At 51.9% G+C, this 26,541-nt stretch overlaps 2 protein-coding genes across 2 annotated transcripts; both read left to right on the top strand.

Moving 5' to 3' along the window:
* The first annotated feature begins 17,678 nt into the window (after positions 1–17,678).
* LOC141477716 (olfactory receptor 14C36-like) lies at positions 17,679–18,733 on the top strand. Its single transcript, XM_074166967.1, has one exon. The coding sequence runs from the start codon at positions 17,679–17,681 to the stop codon at positions 18,645–18,647; it is 969 nt and encodes a 322-aa protein (XP_074023068.1). The 3' UTR covers positions 18,648–18,733.
* A 6,666-nt stretch (positions 18,734–25,399) lies between these two features.
* LOC141477717 (olfactory receptor 14A16-like) lies at positions 25,400–26,335 on the top strand. The gene has a single exon (XM_074166968.1). The coding sequence runs from the start codon at positions 25,400–25,402 to the stop codon at positions 26,333–26,335; it is 936 nt and encodes a 311-aa protein (XP_074023069.1).
* Positions 26,336–26,541: the final 206 nt, after the last annotated feature.

Raw genomic sequence — 26,541 nt, 5'->3', positions numbered from 1 at the left:
CAGAACAGCAAAGGGAACAGGAAAACAACAGCAATCCCACTGACAGAGGGATGTACAGACACCATTATGGTACCACCGCTCACCCACCAGACCCAGGACGCCCCATCCCGCTCCCAAGTGGTGACTTCCTGCCCCCTCCCCTGGCCAGCTCCTGGACACAGACTGGCCATGGCTCACATGGGATGGAATAGCTGTGTCCCTGGCAGAGCCTGGGGAGGGTTAACCCTATCCCTGCTGGAACCAGGGCAGGTGGACATCACAGCAATGCTCCTCCCAGCCCATTTTATTTTTCTTAATGCTCCGTCCTAAGCTTCCAAGGGGCACTTTCAAAGGTGGGGGCAACATTGGCTCGTCCTCACTCACAGGAGAGCTCTGCCAATCCTGTCACCTTTCAAAGGCGACATTCCAAAGAAATCTCACTCTTCCCTTGTGACTTCACTACAACTATTTTGTGCATTACATGGTGCATTGTGTTTCTCTAATATTTCATATATTTACACTTGTCCTGATACAATGATCATTTCCAAAGTCATCTTTCCAGACGCAGACTGTCTGGGAAAAGGCCATTTCCATTGTCATCCGGTTTTCTCCTCTCCTTACTCTTTGTTCACTCAGACACCTCTCACCTCTGCTGCTGCTTTCACCTTCAGGGAGTCAAACCTTGCCTGTCTTTCAGTCATCTAATTGTCTCCTTAGCCAGCACTTTCATTATGTTTATATCTACCTTTATGTATCTACCTCCCTCAAAGATTTCTCCTAAGAGTATCCCTTGTAGAAAGGGAACCTCATGAGAGGTGGCTTGTACTTTGCACATGATTACACAGTGTTTTATTGTTTATGAAAACTGATTGTACTTTACTTTTCTTTTCTGAAGAAGAGGAAGAATCCCCTGTGGCTGTGAGCAGCCAGGTCTCTGAGGAGAGCGGGTGGGAGATGGTGCAATGGAGCTGTCACATCCAGACTGGAGTGGAGAAGTCTGATGCAAGGGACGGTGATGTCAGTCCCAGGTGGACAATGTCAGACCTCGTGGGGTTGGGGAGGTGAGGAGCAAAGCTGTCCATACAGTGATGGACCTCAAGGGGCTGCTTTTCCTGACCTGTCCAGACCTCCTGAGGAGACACTCTGCCTCAGTAGCACTTGAAGGATGCTTCTATCACCTCCTCTTTAAACTCAACACTGATAAAATACATCCTTTAGAATCAAGAAGCCATTTTCTTTAGGTGCACTTTGAAATCTTCCTCCTTAACTACACCACAAAACCTCCCCAATTACCTGTACAAGTCTTGAAGGAAATGACAAAGAGATGAATTCCTTGTGAAGGCTTTCTGTCTTTTAACGAGCCCCATGGGGTATTTGCTGCTGAGTCCATGAACCTCAGATACTGAGAGAAGATTGAAGAAAGTGCTCAAGAAATCAGAAGCAAACCCCACATTTCCTGGAAGCGTTAATGAGCCCCACTGAGGGCAGTTCCTGCCAAAGGCTCCCCAGGGCCTCGTTAGAGCAGAGAATTGGAGGCTGTGATTGCAGGTAGGCAAAGGCAGAGTGCAGGTGGCTGTAATGCTGAGGAAAGCCTGGCTTTGTCTGATGAAGCAGAAAGGCCAAGCCCTCACCCCCAGGCCCTGGCAAGGCAGATCCTGCCCCTCACTTGTGGCTCAGGGCTCTTCCTGGGGGCAGTGGGATGTGGGGGTGAGCAGTGCCCAGGGCAGGAAAATTCTGTGACACCTCCTGGCCTCCCAAAGATGGGGCGAGCATGAAACAACATCCCAAGCCTCAAAGGAATCAGAGTCACAGAATCATTTTGGTTGGAAAGGACCTTTAAGATCATTGAGTCCAACTGTAAACCCCACATTTCCAAGTCCAACAATAAACCATGTCCCTGTGTGCCACACCTACATGTCTTTGAATTACCTCCAGGGATGGTGACTCAGCCACTTCCCTGGGCAGCCTGTTCCAGTGCTTGACAAAGCTTTCAGTGAAGAAATTTTTCCTAATATCCAATCTACATCTCCCCTGGAGAAACTTGAGGCCATTTTCTCTGGTCCTATCACTCCTTGCTTGGGTGCGGAGACTAACACCAACCTCGTTATATCCTCCTTTAGGTAGTTGTAGAGAGCAACAAGGTTCTCATCCTCCTTGTCTCCAGGCTGGACAACCCCAGTTCCCTCAGCCGCTCCTCACAAGACTTGTGCTCCAGACCCCCCACCAGCTTTGTTGATCTTTGGGAATGCTCCAGGACCTCCATGTCTTTCTTGTAGTGAGGAGCCCAAAACTGGACACAGCGCTCAAGGTGGGGCCTCACCCGTGCCCAGTACAGAGGGACAACCAGTGCTCCAGTCCTGCTGGCCACAGTGTTCCTGATATAGGCCAGGATGCTCTTGGTCTTGGCCACCGGGGCACACTGCTGGCTCATGTTCAGCCGCTGTCGACCAACACGCCGAGGTCCTTTTCTGCCTAGAAGCTACAGCATGTCCTGTAGGTGCATTGTGATGGCACTCAAGGTGATCTGTTCCACAATCTTCCCCGGCACAGAGGTCAGACTGACAGGCCTCTAGTTCCCCAGATCCTCCTTCTGGCCTTTCTTGTGGAAGGGCGTCACTTTTCCGAACCTGCCGTTAACTGGGACCTCCCTGGTGAGCCAGGACTGCTGATAAATAATGGAAAGGGGCTTGGTGAGCATCTCCAACAGCTCCCTCAGTAGCTCTGGGAGGATCCCATCTGGCCCCATAGACTCGTGTATGTCTAAGTACAGTAGCAGGTCCCTTACCATTTCCCCTTGGATTATGGGGGCTTCACTCTGCTCCCCGTCCCTGTGTTCCAGCTCAAGAGGCTGGGTACCCAGAGGCAAACTGGTCCCACTAGTAGAGACCGAGGCAAAGAAGTCATTAAGTACCTCAGCATTTTTCTCACCCTTTCTCACCATGTTTCCCACTGCATCCAGTGAAGGATGGAGGCTCTCGTTAGCCCTCCTTTTGTTGCTATTGTATTTATTTTAACATTTTTATTGTCTTTTACAGCAGTAGCCACATTAAGTTCTAGTTGGGCTTTGGCCCTTCTAATTTTCTCCATGCATAACCCCACAACATCCTCGTAGTCCTCCTGAGTTGCCTCCCCCTGCTTCAAAAGGCCATAAACTCCTTTTTTCCCTCGACTTCCAGCCAGAGCTCTCTGTTCAGCCGGTACCAGACCCCCAAGACCCACAGTTTCTCCAGGAGCAAATATTTGTAGTGCCCTGCAACTCCTCATGCTGTTCTCTTGTGAGAGACACCCCAGTCAAGACGAGCCAGCTGCATGTAAGCATTAAAAGATGAGCAAAAGGTGCTTCAGTCCATGGGGACCTTGAGAAACTCTGGGATTCTGCCAACGGAAGTCACTTGAAGTTCTTCAAGGAGAAGTGGCCAGTCCTGCGTTGGTGGGTGGCAGGGAGCGAGGGGGAGAATAACGGCACACATCCGGAGAGGCTGGGACCTGACAGGCTGAGCAGTGACTCTGAGGAGAAGGGCCTAGGCACTACGGGGATGCCCAACGAGCCAGCAGAGTAGGGACACTACGAACAAGGTCAGGTGCCTATGGGGCTGCATGAGGAGACACATGGGCCACCCAGACAGCCTGGGTTCTCATCCCCCTCACCTCAGCACTGGTGTGGCCCCACACACGTTGGTGTGCGCCAGTGCGTTTCTCCCCATTTTGGAGAGACAGAGGGCTGAAGGAAGTCTGAGAAGCACCAAGAGAGATGCGCTCTTTCTCCCCTCGGTTCTGGCTGTTGTCTCTGCCACCTATGCCTATGAGGAAGCACCTTATCCTTACAGTGCCAGGGTCTCATTGCCTCCCCTTCCCCACCCGAGAGCGTGGGAGGTATCGCACCGTAGTCCTGCCCTTGACATCGAACATCCGCACATGACACTGCCCCAGGAAGAGCCCTGAGTAACGTGGGAGGGACAGGATCTCCCTTCCCAGGGGCTGGGGGTCACGGCTTGGCCCTTTGCCTTAATGTAACACAGCCAGGTTTACTCAGATCTCTCCCACCTTTACATTCCCTTTGTCTACCTGTCATCTCTGCCTCCAGTTTTCTCCTCTAAGCAGCCACTGAGGAGGCTTTGTCAGTAATGGTCCTCAGTGGGACCATTACCACTCCAGGAAACTTTGGAGTTTGAATCTGACTTGGACTGGTTGAGAGTCATCTTCAACTTCCTCTCAGGGCCTGAGGTTCATGCTGAGTGGGGAGGATTAGTTAACAAGAGCAGAGACATGGTGGGACTGAGGCACTCAATGTTTTCTTTGCTTCAGTCTTTCCTGAAAAGGTCTCCGGGGCTCTGTTCTCAGGGAAAGGCTTCAAGGAGGAGGAGAGCTCCTATTGGCAGGAATCTCAGGAAATCCTACAAGGGCCAATGTCAGTGTCTGCCCCTGCAGGGGACTCACCCTGCCAGTGGCACAGGCTGGGAGCAGCCCTGTTGGAAAGGTCTCGGTGGGCAAGGAGCTGGACAGGAGGCAGCCCTGTGCCCTAGCAGCAAGGGAGGTGACCAGCATCCTGCGCTGTATGACCAGGAGCACAACCAGGCGATGAAGGGAATCATAGATCATTCTATGATTCTATGATTGCGCAGGTTACTGTATGCAGATTTCAGATTCCCAATGCAGGAAAGATGTCAGCAACATGGGGCAGGTTTAGCCAAGGGCTCCAAAGATGGTCAGGGACTGGAGCACTTTCCCTGTGAAGAGAGACTGAGGGAGCTGGGCTTGACCTGCCTGGAGAAAGGACAGTCTTGGCAGGAACTTGGAGCAGCATTGCACAGTCCCAGGAAGACTGCGTCAGGTTGATGTCCGTGGTACAAGATACAAGGACAAGAGGGCTGAAACAAGAGAGAGGCAGGGTACACACAGCGAGAAACTTTTCCCACATGGGAATAGTCAAACACCAGAAGCTGTTTCCCAGGGGGTGTGCAGCAGCTCTGTTCCAGAAAGTCACCAAAACATGTTTGGATACACCCTCAGTAATCTCTTCTGGCCCCACAATGAGAAAGAGATTGGTCAAGACACCTCCTCGGTTCCCTTCCAACCTAAATGCTGCTGTCCTTCCTTCCTCTTCATGTTATCAGTGCAACCCACTTTCTCCACGTGGCGTCAGTTGCATGATGTGTAGAGGAGACCCTCTACATCCATCCCAGCACTGGCAGTAGAGATGCCAAGATGAGCTGTGCTTCATTGACAACCACTGCCAAAGAAGCTCAAACCCCTTCATATGCTTCCAAGATCTCTTTGTCAGTTGGAGTACAGTTGGCTTTGAATCCTCTCTGTACCTGACTCCAAAAGCCTAGGGCTTGACCTTGAGTCTCGAGAATTTGGAGGTAATTACCAAAGTCTTCCTGAGAAGGGTGACCGAGGAGCCAGTGAGGGGAGGTATCCTGCAGGACATCGTACTTAGAATCAAGGCCAGGGATGTAACAGTCAGGGGGGAGAAAGCAGAGTTGAAGTTTCTGAGAGAAGGCAAAGAGCAGGACTTGAGGAGAGCAGGCTTTTGCCTGCTGAGGGACCTGTTTGACACAATCCCATGGGATATGGTCCTGCAGAGAAGAGAGGAGAGCTATTAGATGGTCAAGGATCTCCTCTTCAAGCTCCAGCATAGTACACCTGGACATGCACAACGTCAAGCACTACTGCAGGAAGCTGGTATGGATGAGGAAGGAGCTCCTGGCAACAATCAAGAGGAAGCACAGAGAAAGTGTAAGCTCTCTACTTTCCAGCCTCAGTGGTTCTGTGGCTCTGGGCTGGAGACCTCTATTTGTGTGTGTGTGTTTGTCTGTGGAGGGGTGAAGGAAACCCAGGGCCAGCTCCTGGCTAGATGGAGAGTGTAAGATCAGCTCCGGGAGGGATCGCTACTCTCTGTGTGTCTATATAGGCCTATGTTTTGCACTAACACAGCCCAGCACACAAACGGCCCGACCCTCATTTCTCCTTTCTCCACTGACGGTGGTTTTGTTTGCCCTAGAGACGTCCTGAGGTCACTTCCAGGATGAGTTATTGTGTGTTATTTTTTCCACCACAGGCCTCCCCTTGGTATGGCAGGGAGAGAACTCAGGTTCCCCGTGATCATGAAATTAAGCAGACACAAGTTTGGAGCGATCAGCTGTGTCCTTTTTGTCCCACTGAAGTCATCGACACAGGGCTGCAGGGCAGGTAACCCCAAAGAGGCCTCATCACATCTGCGCTTAACCTTTGGTTTTCTTTTTCCTTCTTTTCCCTTCCAAGTTTTTCTCTTTCATCATCCTCACACATTCCTCAACAAAGAGCCTCTTTCCCCACTGCCCCGGCTTTGCTCTCTGTTTCCAGGAGGGTTGCTGTGCCGATTCCTACATTGGTCAGTACAAAACTAGTAGCTTCTTTTATTAGCTGTAGCGTCCTGCAATTTTTTATGCTGTTATCTTGAGGTGATGGCTCACCACCGTCACGGTGGTCCATCTGCACACAAACATTAACAGCTGGCGAAATGGAGCTTAAGTCCAGGGGACCTTGAGAAACCCTGGGATTTGGACAAAAAGTACTTCTAACATCTCACAAAGGGAAGTGGCCAGTCCTGCATCAAGGCAAAGAATAACCCCATCTATCAGGGCTGCCTGAAAAGTGACCCTGAGGAGAAAGACACCACAAGGGACACCGTACGATCCAGTGGTGCATGCTCACCATGAACAAGGTCAACTGCATATGGGACTGCATTAGGAGGATTGCGGCCACCCCAGGAATCTTGAGTTGCGTCCCCCTTTCAGTGAGTTGTGCTGGGGCCACACTTGACTTGTGTGTCCCTCTCTGGGAATTCCTGCTGTGGACAGGTGGGAGGACCTGGTGAGTATACAGAGGAGGTCTGCACATGTCATCTGCCTAAGGTCCCAAGCCCCATCTTTGCCGACTTCTTCCCTCCATAATCCCAGGAACATGCTGACCCAGAAGACCACCATGCTGTCCAGACCACTCCAGAGTCCCCTCCTAGAAGGTGGGTCTCCTTAATGTCACCTGGGTACTTCCCTCAGATCCACTCACCATCTTACCTGTCACCAGACACCAACTGGAGACTCTGAAACCCAATCCTACGTCTCTGAAAGGTCACAAAAAGACATAGAGCATTTTAGTCCCGAATACATGGAGGCAGAGGAACATGAAGAATTCGGCTCCTTTGTAATCTTGCAGAGTGCAGATCTTTGGAGAAAGATCCCGGCATGAAAGTACGGCACCAGGGAGATCCCATTTTTTTACAGACATGCTACAAAAGAGGCCAGCTCTGAGCCACTTTTAAACACAGTTTGAGAGGGGAACAAGGTGACACAAAATAGGTACATGTCTCAGGTGTAGCGACACAAATGAAAACATTTGTGTAGGAACATAATAACCATGAAAAACAATAACAGCAATAATGATAAAAAAATGATTAAAAATACAAAACAAACTAACAAAAAGGAAGGAATCATACTGCAGGAGTCATTAATGACTGTGGGAGTCATTTATGGAGAGAGGTGGCAAATTTCTCCCTCTTGAAAAAAGACCATGATATCAGAGTCCTAATGGTCTCTTTGAGCTCCCAGTTCCTCAAGCTGTAGATGAAGGGGTTCACTGCTGGAGGAAGCACTGAGTACAGCAGAGCCACCGTTAGGTCTGGAAATGGGCAGGAGATGGAGGGGGGCTTCAGGTGGGCAAATACTCCAGTGCTGACAAAAAAAGAGACCACAGCCAGGTGAGGGAGGCACGTGGAAAAGGCTTTGTGCCGTCCCTGCTCAGAGGGCATCCTCAGCACTGCCTTGAAGATCTGCACATAGGACACCACAATGAAAACCAACCAAACAAATCCTAAACAGACACTGACCACAAGAAGCCCAACTTCCCTGAGGTAGGAGTCTGAGCAGGAGAGCTTGAGGATCTGGGGGATTTCACAGAAGAACTGATCCAAGACATTGCCCTGGCAGAGGGGTAGGGAAAATGTATTGGCCGTGTGCAGCACAGTGTAGAGGAAAACACTGCCCCAGGCAGCTGCTGCCATGTGGACACAAGGTCTGCTGCCCAGAAGGGTCCCGTAGTGCAGGGGTTTGCAGATGGCCACGTAGCGGTCGTAAGACATGACGGTGAGAAGACAGAGTTCTGCTGACATTAAGAAGACCAACACAAAGAAATGTGCTGCACACCCTTGGAAGGAGATGGCCCTGGTGTCCCAGAGGGAATTGGCTTAGAGAGCTGGACTTGTTCAGCTTGGAGGAGAGGAGGTCCTTGGGGGAACATGGAGCAGCGTTGCACAGTTACCAGGAAGACTGAGCCAGACTCACATCCATGGTAGAAGAGACAAGGACAAGAGGCAATGGGTGAAAAAAAGAGACGGTCAAGCCAGATAAGGAGCAACTTTTCAAGCATGAGGATAGTCAAGCACTGGAAGGTGTTTCCCAGAGAGCGTGCAACAGCTCTGTGCTGGAAAAGGATCAAGACGTCTTTGAACAAAGCCCTGACTATTTTCGGTATCTGACCCTATTTTGAGTGGGAGGTTGGTCAAGACACCTCCCCAGTTGCCTTTGGGCCTGAATGGGGCTATCCTCCTTTCCCTTTCATGTTTCCAAATTAGGGAGAGCTCTCAGCTTCTCCCTGACCCCAGAAGTGATTCACATCAGGTGCTGGGCTGCTGCACAGGTGCCCCCAAACAGGCCTGACCACATCCTTGGCTTCCCTTTCCATTTGCCCAAAGCCAAGTTCTTCTCTTGTACTATCCTTCTACCTGCCAAAAATAACAGCCTACCCTGTTAACCCTTTCAGTGCAGGTACTCAGTAAATGTCAGCATCCATGTACAGAGTCTCCAAATGAACTGGGCATTGAAGCCATCCCATCATTGCAGAAACAGAGATGACTCATTTGACTGGATCTTTGAACCCGGGAACTGGTACCCCATGTCTCCTGAGATTCCCGAGAACACCTAAGCTTTGTCACTGGGCTCACAATCTCTCCAGCTTTCTGCCAGCCACAGTCTTTTAACCCAGGATGCTTCTCCCCATCCCTTCAGCACACTGCCTGGTCTCTGCTCTCAGCTGGGTGAAGTCAGGGTGCTCCCTTGCACAGCTTTCCCTACAAAAGTCTTCTCTTTGTGCTGATCCCACTTGTATCTCCTCATGTCATGTACGGCTCCGTCCTCCTCCTGCAGAGCTCCATTGGATGGGCAGTTTTCCTCTTTCTTGCACACCCACTCACCTCCACAACCTTTTTTTATTGTATGCGTATCAAATACTGTCTGAAGCAACTCAGCTTCACCCATTTCCAATTGCAGGCTGAGATATTTTCCCTCTTGGAGCAGACATTCTGAAAAAATGCTCCATATCTGGAGACACTCTTCAATTCTCCAAGTACAGTTGTTAAAAAAAAAAAAAAAGTCATGCTGGGTTAGTTTTTCACAGAGACAGTTTCAAAGCGTTAATGCAGATTCAATACAGGAATTGTGACAGTCAAGTTACAAAGGGAGAGGAAAAAAAAGTTCACAAATTCTCTGTCAGCAAAGAGGAAGTCCCACAGCCCATGGGATGTTTTCATTAGTTGGCCTATAGGAACCGGATTTCTCCTTGGCCTCAAATAGTAGCTCAAATCCTGAGCCGGCAGGACAACATTGGCTGCAGTTACACACCACTTTCTTGACACGAGTGTGAGTTCAGACCCAGTTGATGGAGTTTCTCACACAGGTCACGGAGGAGGGCAGGGTTTCAGGGAGAGGGGCACACGCTTCAGTTTCCCAAATCTCATGACTGTGCCCAAACCACCTTTCCCTTGACCTCTGGCATCCTATTTCTTGAGATGCAAAGCTGGTGGGTCTTCTGTTGACACTACTTCAATAGTCCTTCTGGTGTTTCTGGGATTTCTCTTAGAGTGGCAAAAAAAAAAAAAAAGGAATAATAATAATAATAAAATTTAAAAAGTAACAGTTTACTTCCATAGCACCAATCTACTTCCATAGCACCAATTCCGGACAATGCCAATTATATTAGTATTTGCCATATAAGGTATGATTTCCCATCCTGAATTACATGTTGAAAGCCATTCGGATGAAGGGTGGTCTTGCAAAAGTCACCCTTTGTGTCCCCAGGTGGCACGGACACTGCTGGTTTCCCTCTCCAGAGAGTGGCGGAGGCTGGATCCCCTTCTTAGGACAGGCTCCTTGCCAGGAAGCCAAAGCCATGGGGGGAGCTCACCTGGTTCTTTTGGGCACTTCACTCAACAGCTATTTGCCTCCTCAGCCACCTTCTATAAATCCTGGGAGGTGTCCTACTGCTGACCTGCACCTGGCAACACGCACTCCCAATCACACTGCCCCCAGCAAGAGCCCCAAACATTCCAAGAGGAAAAGGAAAGGAGCCCCATCCTCTGTAGAGGATGTGGGTAAGGATGTGGCCATCCTGCCTGGAGGAGCACATCAAGGGCTTTCACAGTCACCTCTACATTTAAATTTCCTGCTGTACCAAGTGCCTCCAACTTCCGGCTTCACAAGCCCCCAGGGACAGGACCCTTGTCTGCTCATTCCCTCCATGGTCTCTTCAGTGACGGACTTCAGCAGGGCCTGCAAACACCCTCAGAAACCTGGACGTTTGCTTCTGACTCTTATGCTTCTAGAGGCTTGGTCAGTCTTAGAGATCTGCAGTTCAGGAACTCGGCACCAGAGGGCTCATTAACATGCAAAACACCCCGAGGAGCCAAGCCGGGGGGCATAGTTTTCCTTTAGTCTTCAATTCTTCTGCGATTAATTAGAGAGCTTTCAGGAGTGGAGTCCACGTGAAAAGATGTCCAAGCAAAGAGGCCAAGTGCATGAAATGCTTGATTTCAAATTGCCAATTCTGCGTGAATGCCAAGGGATTTGGGTTGCAGGAATGTCTCCAAGTAGAGCCTGCATCACCTAGACCCATGTGGATGGACTGGCAGAGCCACCCCCAGCTGGGGGATCCCCACCTCCCAGGCTGAGGCAGGCAGTCAAGATGCAAATATCTGCATCTGTTACAGGCCTCCAGGCAGAGGGTGACTCATTCCCATGACCCTCTAAGCCTGGATCAGCTCATTGTGCTTTTGCTGTCCTTCCCTTCAACTGTCAAGAATATGGCAGGTTTGGCTTTGACATCATCCCTATGTCCTGGGACAAGGTTTCTCCATTCCTCCTCTGCAGCTTCCCTGCTTCCACCTCCTCTGTGCTGCCTCTTTCTGCAGGACCTCAGTCAGTTCCGACAAGCAGCCTCCTGAGGCGGTTGCTTCTTTTCAAGGGTATTTGGAGAGATCATTTTGGTGCCTGGAGGAGGCTGTCCTGAAAGGCTTATCACATTTCCCATGATCCTTCACGCGTGAGAGTTACTTCCCATGGCACCACGTGCATCAGTGTCCCAAGTACATCAAAGTCTTCTTCTCTGGAGTCCACCCATTTTTGCTCTGCTGCTGGCCTTCCTCACTCCTCTTTGGCACCTGAGACCCCACTAGTTCCTGCTCACAACAGCCAAGGCTGACACTGATTTTCACCTCCCTGACCAGCTCTTTTTGGTTTTGTTTTTTTTTTTCTTTCCAGGACCAGGTCCAGGTGAGCATCACCCTTGTTTGCCCACCCGGCAGCTGTGTTCAGAAGTTGTCCTGCAGGTCCTGCAGGCTGCCGGCATCCTGTTTCTTTGCCTGGCCAGTGAATGCCAGGGCAACTACTGTACCCCATAGGAACCTGCTCATTGACTACTTGGAGACTTCTTCAGGTTGGTGTTAAAAGACTTATTGTGCCTACTGTGCCTGATCAAGTGGATTATAACGGCCAAGACAGGGCCACCCTTAATGGCCTCTCCTCTCATCCTCACTCACACAAGCTCACTCAGCCTCTTGTCCATCTCATTGAGGAGTTCCATATATCTGAGCTTCTCCTTCACACAAGTGGCATCACCCCATCCTCATCCTCCCTGTCACTCCCTCCAGCAGAGCCCGTATCCTTCCGTTGCAACACCACAGCTCAGCAAGCTGTCCCACCACATCTCACTTCAATCTAAAAACATCCCAGTTCTTTGGGAAGACGTGGGACTCCTTCTGGCAGTGCACATTTGGGCCACAGCACCTCAGCTGACTTCTCACAGGGAAACCTGAGCTGGGATGCTGCCCAGGAGAACCATTGTACATGGAGCAGTTCCTTCTTGGCTGGGCTGGGCTGTACGTACAGTGTGGCCTTCACCCCTGGGCTGTGCTGCACAGATGCCTTGGCCACAGGACAGCCTCAGCAGTACATTGTCACACAGGAGCCTGCAGACAGCTCCCACTCTATACCAGACATTTTGCCTCCTGTGTGGCCTTCCCTGTATCCAGCACTGCTGCAGGAAGTTCTCGTGAAAACGTCCTTTCTCTTTGACTGTTGAGATGATGAATAGCGTGGTTTCCTTGCAAGAAAATCCTAGAGTTGGGTGAGAAACACCTGCTCACAATTAGAATTTAATAGTGAACAAAGTCGCTGAAGCAAGGATTTAAAAAATAAAAAATTATTAAAAATATTATACGAAACAGTGCTGAATTGGGTGCATCTCAAAGCAGAGGCACACCCCCTCGCTCAGTTTTCAGGTACTTATAGCCTATCCCAGCCGCCTGGGTTTCTGTCTCTCTTCTCATTGGTTGAGAAGTTGGAGCTCACATTCTTCTTGACCGCCTCACTTATTACAGGTCTAGTTCACCTCTTTTCGCCGTATAAGGCATAAACACACCTACTTCAAAGAATCATGATCCTAAACACGCCTTTGGTTATGCTACACGTTATTTCACAGTCTTTGCCGCCATCTACTGTCCATTAGTAGAATCTACAAGCACTCTGGTGGTCGTTTGCTTCATCAGGTGGTCGTATCCTCCTCTTCATCAGCTGTCCTCTAAATGAACCCGGCCTACTTGGCAGTCTCCACAGCCCACTCGGCAGATTTACCGTCCAAGACTGGTTTCTTTGGTCTTAGTGTTACTCCTCTATCTCTTGGGTTCCTGCGTTGAAGGTTCCATTCCAATCTGTTTCTCTTCACTTAGATTTCATTCTGCAAGACAAGGGTCCCTTGACAGACCAAGGGCAACTCTGAAGATGAATTGGCTACAATTGATTAGACTCTACTGTGATAGGAATCACTAAGCTTCTCTTGTTAGTATATACATACTAACAGGAATGCATCAATTAGCTGAAGCAAAACTTAGCTCATTTCTCACAGTTGCTTGAGTGACCAGACCAGGAGACTGTCTTCTATGGGTGGGGTCTGCATGGTTTGCTGCATTGGGGTCGAAGGCCCATTCAATGCTACACCTCCTGGGGTTCCCACCATCTAAACAGACATAAGATTGCCTCTGGGATACTGCCCTTATAGTGCTCCCCTCATGAACAGGATTTTAAAAGAGACCTTGTGGAGTCCGAGTGCCTTTCTTACTGGGATCAGCGCAGACCAGCACCTCCTGGTTATAACCACTCTTTCAACAACCTTGGATGCCAACACTCATGTCCCATGGTCTGGTAAGTGTGTAGTTTGCTCAGGTAACCCCTGGCTTGGTTCCCCATCCACTGCTCATTCTTCTCCTCCACCATCCTGCCTCAAAGAAAAAGACCTGGGAGGCCTCGCTGGTGGCAACTCAGGGAAAGAGAACATAGAGTATCTCAGATTTATCTACACCTTCTCCTCCTAAATTCAGCAGTGGCCCTATGTTATCTCTTGTTCTCCTTTAACTCTTCCTGAATTACCAAAAGCTCATCTTGGTGCCCTGGAACTCCCTTTGGAGTTTCAATTGAGTTCTGATATGGACCGTTGCTGAGCCAGGACAATGCTGCCCTTGAGGACAAGATGTATCCAGGCCCACAGTGACAATTATTGGTCTTTCCATTGATTGTTTCCTCAAGGGAGTGAGTAAAGATCCCTGTGTGATGTGTTCCATGTCCATGCAATGCCTGCAGCTCTTGGGTAGCGAAGGGACAGACCTTGCCTCTCTGATGCCACCTGATGACTGGCGCCTCTGACAGAAGGCATCAGTCAAGGGAACAGACACCCTACTGCACTCTCTGCGATGCCGTCTGGGCCATCTGTGACACATCCACCCTGAATGGGAACTGCTTCCCTGCAGGTCCCGTGTGGTCCAGGCCAGCCTTGGAGTCTCATGTTCCTCTGTGGCCCTGGATTTGAACATTGAATTGAGTAGCTGCCCTGAATTCTGTCAGGCCATATGGAGCTGAACGTGGGACAAATGCCCTTGTAGTCACTTGAGAGCTGGTAAATTCAGCTGATGGAAAAGAGAGGGACCTTGCTCTCCCTATGGCACAGGACAGCAGTCGTTGATATGAATACCTCTAAAACCTGACATGAACATAACGAGTAGGAGAATATTCTCCTGGCTTTTTTGGGACATCGGCTGTCATTTCACTTGGCCAAAGGATTTCCCACCAGGCTCATAGATGAGATCTCCAAGATGTTTCCCTGTCTCTAAGAACTGCTCCATTAGAGCTTGCGGTTCCCTACACCTATCTTTGACCACCCCTGAGACCTTCCGTGTCACCAGGTGTTGTGTTTGAACAGCCCAATCCTGCCCTCCATCTCCATGGATGAAGATGGGAGCTGAGACAAGGAGCTCACATGCAGGAGCCTATTTTTGTGCCCACCTGAACCCCTGAGGCAAGAGGAATCCCACCTCCAGTGGGTTTGGGACAGGCAAGGGAGGGAGCTGAGTCTCCTTCAAATGCCAGCAATAGAAACGCAGGATGAGATGGTTTATTGACTCAGCGGAATGCCTTCTCTCAGCAGGAGTAATGGAGATCCCTGCCTGTCACTGTCTGGGTGTCCTGTCTTACTATTAAATGATACCAAAACCAGTGACCTTTGAAGTAACTTTGAGAGGAGAATTGACAGTTCTGGAAAGAAGCGCCTCTCCCCAGCTGAGAGAGGAAACATCAGTGATGACTTCAGCCTGCTTCACAGCACGTTCCCCTGGAGCCCCAGGGCCATCTCCAGGGAGCCCAGAGGGGGCAAAGAAAGCGCTGCCTTGGGCTGTTCCTCTGCTGCTGAGCTGGGCCGGGCTCCTGGGACGGAGGGAGCTCATGGCCACGGGGCAGCGCTGCAGAGAGACAGCTCTGCCCAGGAGCAGCTCCTCTGCCAAGCGCAGCAGGGCTGAGGGCACTCCCAGGGTATCTCAGGGAGAGGAGACAGGCAGAGAGAGGGCTTAAAGGTGGTCAGGACTGGGAGGATGTCTGAGAGCTCACTGGAGGAGAAATCTTCACAGCCCTTGACAGGGTAAGTCTCTGGCTGCAGGGCAATGCAGCTGCGGTTCCTGAAATGGCACATCCCTCAGCCTGTGGCATCTCTCAGGACATCTCTCACCGTTTTTTCAGAGTAGAGAAAAAGGACTTGCTTTGGAGCACGGCTTTCCTAAGGCTCTTTCAAAGGGAGAGGGCACATCAGCTGCCTTCTCCCAGGGATGGCTTCACACCGGGAGTGTGAAGCTGGATGTTCCCCAGGGGTAAGAGGGCTGTCCTTCCGAGCAGGGTCCCTGTGTCCCAGGGAACTGTGTGCTGGGGCAGGGACTCTTCCGCCTGGCAGGGTCAGCTCTCAGCCTTCCTGGGGAGCTCCCCACAGCAGTGTGGTCAGAAGCCATGGGGGGAAGAGGCAACACCTGGCAGGAGAATGTCCTGCTGTCAAGAGGGTACTGTGTGCATCAGGGCTGCTCACAGATGCAGATTGCCCATAGGACACTTCCGAGGGGAGTTTTCAAGGCAAAGGTCGTGGCAGGGATTAAGTTTTAGGTAAAGAGCTTTCCTGATTTTATTTTTTATTTTTTGACTTGTGGGGGAGGGGAGGTGGAAAAAGGGATAAATGTTTAAGGAGTTCTCAAGTTGGAAGAAGTCACTGAGACTCTGGAGCTGTAACTTTGAAAGATCAGTAGGTCTGCCAGGAACCTCCTAGAGTGCCTTCAGCCACTCCTCTGCCCATCGACAGCACCAGCATCGCCTTTCCTGGACCCATCAGGGTTGCTCTCAACAGCCCTTTTCCACCTGCAAACAGGATGCAAACTGCGCCCAGGCAGTGCCCTGCAAACAGGCAGGTTTCTGTAGGGCCATGGTGAGTGCGCAGAGGTCAGGGTGGGATCTGTGAGCACTGATGGGGAAAAGTCATGGGGCAGGGAAACACCTTCCAGGAGGAAAATCTCCTGGCAGAAGGGATATGATCAGGGAGGGAGAGGAAATTAAACCAGAAATGTTGTGGGAGGGAGAATTCAGAACTCTCTGTGTGATCCCCTCCAATGCAGACCCCTTCCTCTGAGCAAGCCCCCTTGCCTCCTGTCCCACCCAGCAAAGCCCTGTCCTCAAGGCTTTGTGGTCCAAGGCATGAACAACCCTCCTGTGAAGCCAGAGCTCCAGCAGAGCTGTGGGACATCTCCCTAACCGCGTGTGTCCGTTTTTCCCTCCAGAGCACAGGAGCTGAGAGAACCGGCCCAGCAAAGTTCCTGCTGGGGAGGTGGTGTGCCCAGCTGGGTGAGGGTAATGCTGTCCTGAGTGCCCGGCTCTCTCTCCACTTGTCTCTCTCAGCCAGACCATCCCTGCATTTTAACTTGTTTCTCCACTTGTCTCTGATATTGTCATCTTGTTCTCTCAGTCGGGCTCTCTGGGGATGGGAGTTGCAGCAGCCGAGTGAGGCACTGCTCTTGTGATTCCTCCCAGGCAGGTGTGTCCATGGGAACGAAGTGTCCAAGCTCTCCTCTGACCTGTGGGGCTGTGGGCAATGTGACTGTGGGCTCTGAGGTGTGGGGCTGTGTCATCCCCTGAGGAACGAGCTGGCTCTCCCTTACTGAGACACCATCATTAGGACACTTGGGTTTCTCCATGGGGTGTCCTTCCAAGCACTGAGCTGCCTTCCAGGATGCAAATCTGTCCTAGAGCATCCTGGTGTTACCTGAGTGCCCTGTGGAGAAGCGGAGAGATGCTACGACCAAGGAAATGCCGCTGGGTTTGTGAAATGAACCCTGTGCGTCCTTGGCCAGAAGTGGGGTGCTGAGACCTTGAAGGGGGAGACACCGAGCCCTCGGCGGTGGCTTTCTCTGCTCTCAGCAGTGCCCAGTTCTTTTCAGGTCACCGTGTGAGTGTGATGACCCCCTGTCTCAGAAAGGCACAAGCAGAGAGGGCTGTTGGGAGCAAGATAGAGGGACAGACCATCTCCCCTCTCTCTGCACTAACCCACAGGTGATCCTCTGCCTCAAAGGTCTCACTTTGTTGTCCCTGAATGTAGCAGAAATAATGAGGGTTCCTGAAATGCAAGAAAATCTTCAGCTGAGATGGGAGAGAGCTGCAAAAGAGCCTCTCTCAAACTCTTTTGTGACTATGGTTTCTTGGCAATGGGGGTGCAGATAGTGACGAGCCCTTTTGCATGAGGAGAGGTTTATCTGAGAAATTTGAAAACAAGGACAGCCCACACCATTCCCAGGAATCTGCTGTTGCAGAGCAGGGCTGACTCCTCATCAGCCTGTGGGCAGACGTCCTGCTTCTCCCGGCACACTCGGCCAGCAGCAGTCAGAGCTCCAGGCACAGAGCTGAATGATCTCATAGAAATGGCAAAGTGGCAGGGAGTGTGTAGGATGAGGAATGGCTTTGATTGTGCTCATACAATTCTCCCCAACCTTGCCTCTGTCCTTTCCTCTTTGTTCAGTGATCGATGCCCAGAGGCAGGAGATGTCCAACAGCAGCTCCATCACCCGGTTCCTCCTCCTGACGTTTGCAGACACACGGGAGCTGCAGCTCTTGCACTTCTGGCTCTTCCTGGGCATCTACCTGGCTGCCCTCCTGGGAAACGCACTCATCATCACCACCATCGCCTGTGACCACCACCTCCACACCCCCATGTATTTCTTCCTCCTCAACCTCTCTGTCATTGACCTGGGCTGCATCTCCACCACTGTCCCCAAAGCCATGGCCAACTCCCTCTGGGACACCAGGGCCATCTCCTTTGCAGGATGTGTTGCCCAGCTCTTTCTGTTTGTCTTTTTCATTTCAGCAGAGTTTTCTCTCCTCACCATCATGGCATACGACCGCTATGTTGCCATCTGCAAACCCCTGCACCACGGGACCCTCCTGGGCAGCAGAGCTTGTGTCCACATGGCAGCAGCTGCCTGGGGCAGTGTTTTCCTCTACACTGTGCTGCACACGGCCAATACATTTTCCCTACCCCTCTGCCAGGGCAATGCTGTGGACCAGTTCTTCTGTGAAATCCCCCAGATCCTCAAGCTCTCCTGCTCAGACTCCTACCTCAGGGAAGTGTGGCTTCTTGTGGTCAGTGTCTGTTTAGCATTTGGTTGTTTTGTTTTCATTGTGGTGTCCTATGTGCAGATCTTCAGGGCCGTGCTGAGGATGCCCTCTGAGCAGGGACGGCACAAAGCCTTTTCCATGTGCCTCCCTCACCTGGCCGTGGTCTCCCTGTTTATCAGCACTGGCATGGTTGCCTACCCAAAGCCCCCCTCCATCTCCTCCCCATCCCTGAACCTGTTCCTATCATTTCAGTACTCAGTGGTGCCTCCAGTACTGAACCCCCTCATCTACAGCCTGAGGAACAAGGAGCTCAATGATGCCCTAAGGAAACTGATGACCGCTTCCTTCTCAGAAGCAGCAGTGAAATTCCCATCTTCTTTTGCACATCACTCGTGATGTAACTCATTACACACCTAACCTATCTTTTGTAGACTTTTTTGGTTTGGTATATTTGGTTTTATCTTTTCTTGGTTGTATTCATGCCCTCCAAAAATAAAAAAAAATAAACGAAATAATTCTTTTTCCTGTTTCTATGTGACTATAATCCTGTCTTGCATGACCCAGAGCCTGTGTAAATAAGGAGCTGTTCTCTCTTTGTGTTTAAATAAAATAAAGGACCCTGTGCCGATGTGTTTGTCCGAGATCTTCTGCAGGGTCAGAGTCTTGGTGCTGAGCTGGGGGCTCAGTAGCCACCCTGAGCTGCGTCTGCCTCCCAGCCTGACCAGCACGGCCCTGGGCACCACAGCCCACTTGCTCTGCAGAGCAACACCACCAGCCTGGGGGCTGTGGGAAGCCTGGGGAAGGGGTGCAAGAATGGCTGGCCAGGCCAGCACAGATAAGCTCTTGAGGGAAAAGCCTCTTTGGGGAGACGGGATGTCCCAGGAGAAGAGCAGGGCACCGTGTGTGTCCAGGGGAGACATGGAAAGAGAAACCCTTTGCTGTGGGTGGCAGCTCGGGGCAGGCTGCCCTGTCCCTGGAGCAAAAGGAGCTGCCTGAGCATCTCCTGGGCCAATTCTCTCATGCTGTCCTGGGGAACAAGTTTGGCAGTTGAGGCTGCAAGCTGCCCGGGGTGGAGATCTCCTCAGCATGCCAGCTGGGTGGACATTCTCACTGGCTTCCTTTTCCTCTAATAGGAAGCTCTGCTGGGCTTGGCTGGGGAGAGGGCAAAGAGGTGGCAAGAGCCATGGAGGGTCTGGGATGGCTGAGCTGACAAGTGTCCTCCAGGGGAAAACCCCAGTGAACAGCTAAAGCGTGGGAGCGTGCAGGGTGGGGGCACACAGCGGTGTCTTCCCACTGCCAGGCTCCTGCGAGAGACGTGAAGGAGCAGCAGAGCAGGGTCTGGGCTGTGCTCGTGTTCCCTGGGCATCCCAGGGAAGCTGCCCCAGGGCCATCATCACAGGCCGGCCAATAACAACCACCGTTTCCAGTACCAGCCTCCCACCCCAGCTTGGAGAGGTTGTTTGTCCCGCCACTGAGGGACATTGAATGACGAGGTCAGAATCCATCTTGGCATTGTACAGGTGAGACCTAAGCATGCACTTTGTGTGCGTGTGGGGAGATGGACCCGGGTGAGCACAAACACCATCAGCTCTTCCTGGGGGTTCCATGAAGGCCTGTGGGACAGACAGTGTCTGGAGGTCACTTCACTTGGAGAGTAACTCCCCTGGCAAAACACCCGAATGCAGCACTGGGATGTGCTCCCTTGAACCCACGTCCCCGTGTCCGTTCCTCAGGGCAAGTGCAGAGCAGGGCGATACACCACAGCTCTGCAGTGCCTCCCAGCCCCCAGGAGCGGCAGCAGGAGGTCAGAGGGACACTGGGACTGCTGCAGTGCTCTGCCTCTGCGTGTGCAAGGAAAGGACTCCCGTCTCTGATCACCCCCGTGTGTATAAGAAGCGCACAAGGTCAGCTGAGACGTGGGCACCTGGCAGCACCCCGACATTTCTGTGTGTGACTCCAGGAACAAATGCTGTGGACCTGGCCTTTCGCAAGGCCTTTGACATCATCTCCCACAGTGTCCTTATAGCCAGATGCATGCTGTCTAGGCTGAAGAAGTGGATGGTATGGTGGGTGGGAAGCTGGGAGGAGGGGGCTCTCTCTTTTCATACGGATGGAGGTCCAAGTGGTAGCCACTCAAGTGGGAACCACAAGTCACAGGGGCTCACGTTCTTGTTCAGCTTGGAGAAGAGAAGGCTGAGGGGTGACTTTATTGCAGTCTGCAACTTTCTCAAGGAGGGCAGCGGAGGGGAGGTGCTGATCTCCTCTCTCTGGTGACCAGCTGTAGGACATGAAGAAATGGAATGTGGCTGCATCAAGGAACGTTCAGGTTGGACATGAGGAAAAGGTTCTTCACTGAGAGGGTGGTGGGTCACTGGAACGGCTCCCCAGGGAAGTGGTAACGGCAGCAAGCCTGTCAGAGGTCAAGGAGCATCTGGACAACACTCTTCGTCATATGGTTTAGTTCTAGGTACTCCTGTGAGGAGCAGGGAGTTGGACTTTATGATCCTTATGGGTCCCTTCCAACTTGAGATATTCTATGATTCTGTGATTCTCTGGGGGGGCAGCAACTGGAGAGACCTGTGTGTGTGTGCATGTCGTGTTGGTGTATGTGTCAGCAGGTGTAACCACTAGCAAACATCACCCCAGAGCAGCCAGCAAGCAGAAGAGGCCTGAGAGCTAGTTATTTTTGAGTCCCTAAGCCTGGAGTGGATACTGGAGAGCCCAGAAAGTCTGCAGGTTGGCTGTGGGTAGATAATGTGGCCCAAACCACCTCCTGGAGAAGCGGTAGGGTCTTGGGGGTCTGGTACTGATAAAGCCACGTGTCTGGATGTGGAGGGGGAAATTGCTCTTTCTGTGAGAGAGCAGCAGGAAGGCAGCTCTGCCTGGGGACGGGCAGTCAGCGGGCGGCACGAGAGGGCAGACGCTCATGGGCAACATTGTGGTGGGTAGATGTCTGCTATGGATCTCTTGATCTGGAAGAGGAGGTAGATGAACCCTTCTTCAGACAATTTGGAAGAAGCCTCATGTTTGCAGGCCCTTCCATAAAGGAACAAGGCAAAGAGCAGGACACAGGAGAGCAGGCTTTGGCCTGCTGCAGGACCTGCTTGCAAAAATGCTATGGGATGCAGCCTCGTGGAAAAGAGGTGCACAGAGAGTGTTCTGTGCTCAAGGCTCACGTCTTCAGGATATAGAATTGTCCACCCTGAGATGCAGAAAATGGGTGGGAGGAGGCAGCAATGGGCGAGAAAGGAGCTCCTGACTAACATCCAGCATGAAGAGGAAGCACAGAGAAAGCGGAAGCTGGCACCTTCCAGCCTGAATGAGGCTGAGAGTCTGCGCTGGAGAGAGCCATTTGCGTGTGTGTTTGTAGGTGCGTGGGGGGACTGGGGAAATGAGGGGATCCTGGGGCCAGCTCCCAGATAGACAGAGGGTCTAAGACAAGCTCCTGAAGGGAAACTTATAGACTCTGCGTGTCTATAAGTACACAGCCTAAACTAACATAGCCAGCATACATACAGCCCAACCCACGTTTCTCCTTTCTCCAACTCTCCGTGGAGACCTCCCAAGGCCCCATCCAGCATGAGTGAATGATTCACCATGGCTCCTCCCTTGACAATGATAAGGAGATCGCTCAGGTCCCCCGTGACCATAGAAATGAGCAGACATAAGTTTGGTTCACTCAGCTGGAGCTTTTTTTTGCCCACTCAAGTCCTTGACTCAAGGTTGTTGGGCAGGTAACCCCCAACTGGGCTCATCACATGCTGAGCCGAACCTTTGGTTCTCCTTTTCTCTCTTTCCCGCTTCTAAGTTCTTCCCTTTCATCACCCTCATACATTCACAGAATCACAGAATCTTCTTGGTTGGAAGGGACCTTTGAGATCATCGAGTCACACCAACAAAAAAAACCCAAAAGAAAACCCACCAAACAAACAAAAAAACCAAAACCAAAACAAACACGCACAACCACACCCCACACCCACCCACAAACAGACGCAAAGCAACAATCTTGGGCACTAGAGCATGCCCTGAAGTGCCATGTCTACACAGTTCTTAAATACCTTCAGGGATGGCGACTCCACCACCTCCCTGGGCAGGCTGTTCCAGTGCCTGACCACCCTCTCAGTAAAGTAATTCTTCCTCATATCTAATCTAATCCTCCCCTGCTGCAACTTTAGACCATTTCCTCTGGTCCTGTACTTATTCCCTTGGGAGAAGAGGCCAACACCCACCTCTCTACACCCTCCTTTCAGGCAGTTGTAGAGGGCAATGAGGTCCCCCCTCAGCCTCCTCTTCTCCAAACTAAACATGCCCAGTTCCCTCAGCCTCTCCTCATATGACTTCTTCTCTAGACCCCTCACCAGCTTGGTGGCTCTCCTCTGGACACGCTCCAGCAGCTCAATGTCCCTCCTGGAGTGAGGGGCCCAGAACTGAACACAGCACTCGAGGGGAGGCCTCACCAGTGCCCAGTACAGAGGCACCATCACTGCCCTACTCCTGCTGGCCATGCTATTCCTGATACAGGCCAGGATGCCGTTGGCCTTCTTGGCTGCCTGGGCACACTGCTGGCTCACGTTAAGCCGGCTGTCCACCAACACCCCCAGGTCCTTTTCTGCTGGGCAGCCTTACAGCCACTCTTCCCCAAGCCTGTAGCGTTCCTGGGGTTGTTGTGACCAAAATGCAGGACCCGGCACTTGGCCTTATTAAACCTCATCCCATTGGCCGTGGCCCATTGATCCAACCTGTATCTTGGGACTCATAGATTCCGCGAAACCCCCACCCCCCCCCCCAAGACGCATAGATCCCTTCTGGCACCCATAGATCCACCTTGGGACGCATAGATTCCCCCATGGGACTTCCTGAACCCATACATCCCCCCCTGCCCAACCCACAGATCCAACAACAGGACCCATAGCTTCAACCCACAGGACCCATAGATCCCCCCATGACATGGGTCATGGCGATGATCTTAAAGGCTCCTTCCAACCCAGACGATTCTGGGATTCTATGGGGCTGGCGATGGGGGAGCCCACAATCTGTGGGGCTGGGAGTCGCCTAAATCTTTGGCGCTGTGCATAGAGGACGCCTGAATCTATGGGGCTGTGGATGGGGGATTCCTGAATCTATGGGGCTGGGGCTGGAGGACTCCTGAGTCTATGGGGCTGGGGGATTCCTGAATCTATGGGGCTGGGCCTGGGGATCCCGGAATGGTTGGCATTCAAAGCGGTGGAATCTGCTTGGCATTCAAGGATCGCCTCCTCCAAACTCAGGAGAGGTGCATCCCAAAGAAGAAGTCGGGCAAAATAGCCAGCAGGGCTGTGTGGCTGAACAAGGAGCTGCTGGACAAGCTCAGGACCAAAGAGGAGGCCCATAGAGGGTGGAAGCAGGGATGGGTGGACTGGGCAAAATATAGAGAGACTGTCCGAGTGGCCAGGAACCAGATCAGGCAAGCGAAAGCCCAGGCAGAACTAAATCTAGCCAGGGATGTCAAGAAAGACAATAAGAAAAACTTCTATAGATATGTCAGGGATAAAGGCAAGGCTCGGGAAGTGGTGGACCATCTCCGGAAGGGAACAGGAGACCTGGCCACCCAGGATATGGATAAGGCTGAGCTACTGAACAACTTCTTTGCCTCAGTCTTCTGGTTAGCACTTGTGTGAGCTTCTCCTTACCCCGTGCACACCCAGAGATGCCCCTGGGCCATTCCCTGCTGCAGAAGGTGTCTGCAGGGCAGAGCTGAGCCCTCAGCAGGTGGGATGGAGTCTCTGAGCACTGAAAGGGAGGAGACCTGGGGACAAAGCAACAGCCCCTGGCAGGGACAGTCCAGGCAGCAGAGCCATGGGCAGGGAGTGAGAGGGAGCTGCTACAGGAAAGGCGATGGGAGGGGGGATTCCAGCACCTCCCTGCCATCCCCTGCAGCGCAGATGCCTTCCCTGCAGAAACTTCCCGGTCTCCTCTCCCACACAGTAGAGCCCCCAACCCCTTCATATCCCAGGGGCTTAGTCCTGAGACTCCTTCCCAGCATCCCAACCAGCAAGGAGGAGAAATGCTCGAGTGTCTGACTGTGTCTCCCTGTCCTGCCTCTCTTGGCAGGAGAACTTTGGCCTGTTCCCCTCTTGGCCCTGCTGCCCTTGTTCTTCCCCTTCTTTTGGCCGTGGTGGGGGGTGAGGATTCAGCTGCAGCTCAGACTCTGATGCTGCATGTCCTGTCCATGGAGGAAAAGCCTCCAAATGCCCTTGGGGTCTCTGGGAGCTGCAGTGTGTGGGGCTGGGAGTAAGCTGACCATCCCATCAGGATGCCCCATCATTAGGACAGTTTACCCTTCCCTTGGAGGGTCCTGTTGGGTGCCACGCCGCCCACCAGAAGGGCACAGTTTTCCTGTGGCATCTCTGTGTTTTCTCGGAGCCCCACAGAGTAGAGATGACAGTGCCAAGGCCATGTCAGTCCTGCTGGAGGGCTGAATGTAGGCAGCTGTGGTGGGGCCTCTGTGTCCCTGGCTGGGAGGGGAGAGCTGAGATGCTCCTCGGGTCCAGTGAGATGGGGATGAGCGATTGGGAGACCTGCAATTGTAAATTTGCCTCTCCTACTCTCAGCACTTTTTTTCAGAGGAGCTTTCTCCTTGTGATCATCCTTTAGCTAGAGAGGTACCAGCACAGGGCAGCTGAGAGCAATACTGATGGACAGACGGGCTGTCCTCACTCTGCACTGAGGGACAGTCCCCTTGGCTTTTAGGAACCACAAGGTTTTCCATGCAGCAAACCAGAAATGTCAAGTATTTCTGCCATAAAAACACTGCTGAGGTGTGGAGGGGAAACTAGAAGAGAACAAACAAACAAACAAGTGCCCTCAGCTCTGCTCTGTGGTTGGGTGAATTGGATGTGACAAAGCTGAAAAGCCCTTTGATGCCATGAGTGGATTTAATCTGAGGACACTCCGTGTTCCTAATTACTTATGGCAGTATAGCTCCCCGAAGAATAATGAGCCAGAACCAACCACAGTGTGTACAAAAGTGACATCCAAAGGTCTTCCCCAAAGGGGAGGGGCAGTTCCATGGGTCTCTAAGAGCAATTGAAGAGACTTTTTTGAGAGGCGTCTGCCCTAACTTCTGTCTTTCCTTCTGTTGACAGTCCTCCATGCACAGCGGAGAGCAAATGTCCAACAGCAGCTCCATCACCCAGTTCCTCCTCCTGGCATTCACAGACACACGGGAACTGCAGCTCTTGCACTTCTGGCTCTTCCTGGGCATCTACCTGGCTGCCCTCCTGGGAAACGCACTCATCATCACTGCCATCGCCTGTGACCACCGCCTCCACACCCCCATGTACTTCTTCCTCCTCAACCTCTCTGTCATTGACCTGGGCTCCATCTCCACCACTGTCCCCAAAGCCATGGCCAATTCCCTCTGGGACACCAGGGCCATCTCCTATGCAGGATGTGCTGCTCAGCTCTTCTTCTTTCTCTTCTTAATCACAGCAGAGTATTGTCTGCTCACTGTCATGGCCTATGACCGCTACATTGCCATCTGCAAGCCCCTGCACTGCGGGACCCTCCTGGGCAGCAGAGCTTGTGTCCACATGGCAGCAGCTGCCTGGGGCACTGGGTTTCTCACTGCTCTCCTGCACACGGCCAGTACATTTTCACTATCCCTCTGCCAGGGCAATGCTGTGGATCAGTTCTTCTGTGAAGTCCCTCAGATCCTCAAGCTCTCCTGCTCAGACTCCTACCTCAGGGAAGCTGGGCTTATTGTGATTGGTGCCTGTTTAGTATTTGGTTGTTTTGTTTTCATTGTGGTGTCCTATGTGCAGATCTTCAGGGCCATGCTGAGGATCCCCTCTGAGCAGGGACGGCACAAAGCCTTTTCCATGTGCCTCCCTCACCTGGCCGTGGTTTCCTTGTTTGTCAGCCCTGGAGTGTTTGCCCACGTGAAGCCCCTCTCCATCTCTTCCACAGTTCCAGACTCAGTGGTGGCAATTCTGTACTCAGTGGTGCCTCCAGCAATGCACCCCCTCATCTACAGCATGAAGAACCAGGAGCTCAGGGCTGCCCTTTGGAAACTGGCCCAAGGGACGCTATTTCACCAACAATAACCTGCCTCTGCTTCTCTGCACATTCCCCAGCATTTGTCTTGCTTTTTGTCTCTCTTGTGATATTCCTATGTATTGATAATTTTCTGGGTTTATGCTACTTGTCTTGAGGCTTGATCCTATTTTGCCTGACTCTTGCACAGCACTGTGTCTGATGTGTCCTGTCAGATAACAGCTCTTCAATAAAATGGGATCTCCCAGGTTGTTTT

This window comes from Numenius arquata, unplaced genomic scaffold (assembly GCF_964106895.1).
Source record: "Numenius arquata unplaced genomic scaffold, bNumArq3.hap1.1 HAP1_SCAFFOLD_398, whole genome shotgun sequence".
NCBI classification, from domain to species: domain Eukaryota; kingdom Metazoa; phylum Chordata; class Aves; order Charadriiformes; family Scolopacidae; genus Numenius; species Numenius arquata.
Note: the sequence above shows the minus strand (reverse complement) of the source record. Positions and strands in the feature narration are given on the sequence as shown.

Coding starts and splice junctions, on each gene's coding strand:
- LOC141477716 (XM_074166967.1), top strand. CDS start 17,679: ATGTCCAACAGCAGCTCCATCACCCGGTTCCTCCTCCTGACGTTTGCA.
- LOC141477717 (XM_074166968.1), top strand. CDS start 25,400: ATGTCCAACAGCAGCTCCATCACCCAGTTCCTCCTCCTGGCATTCACA.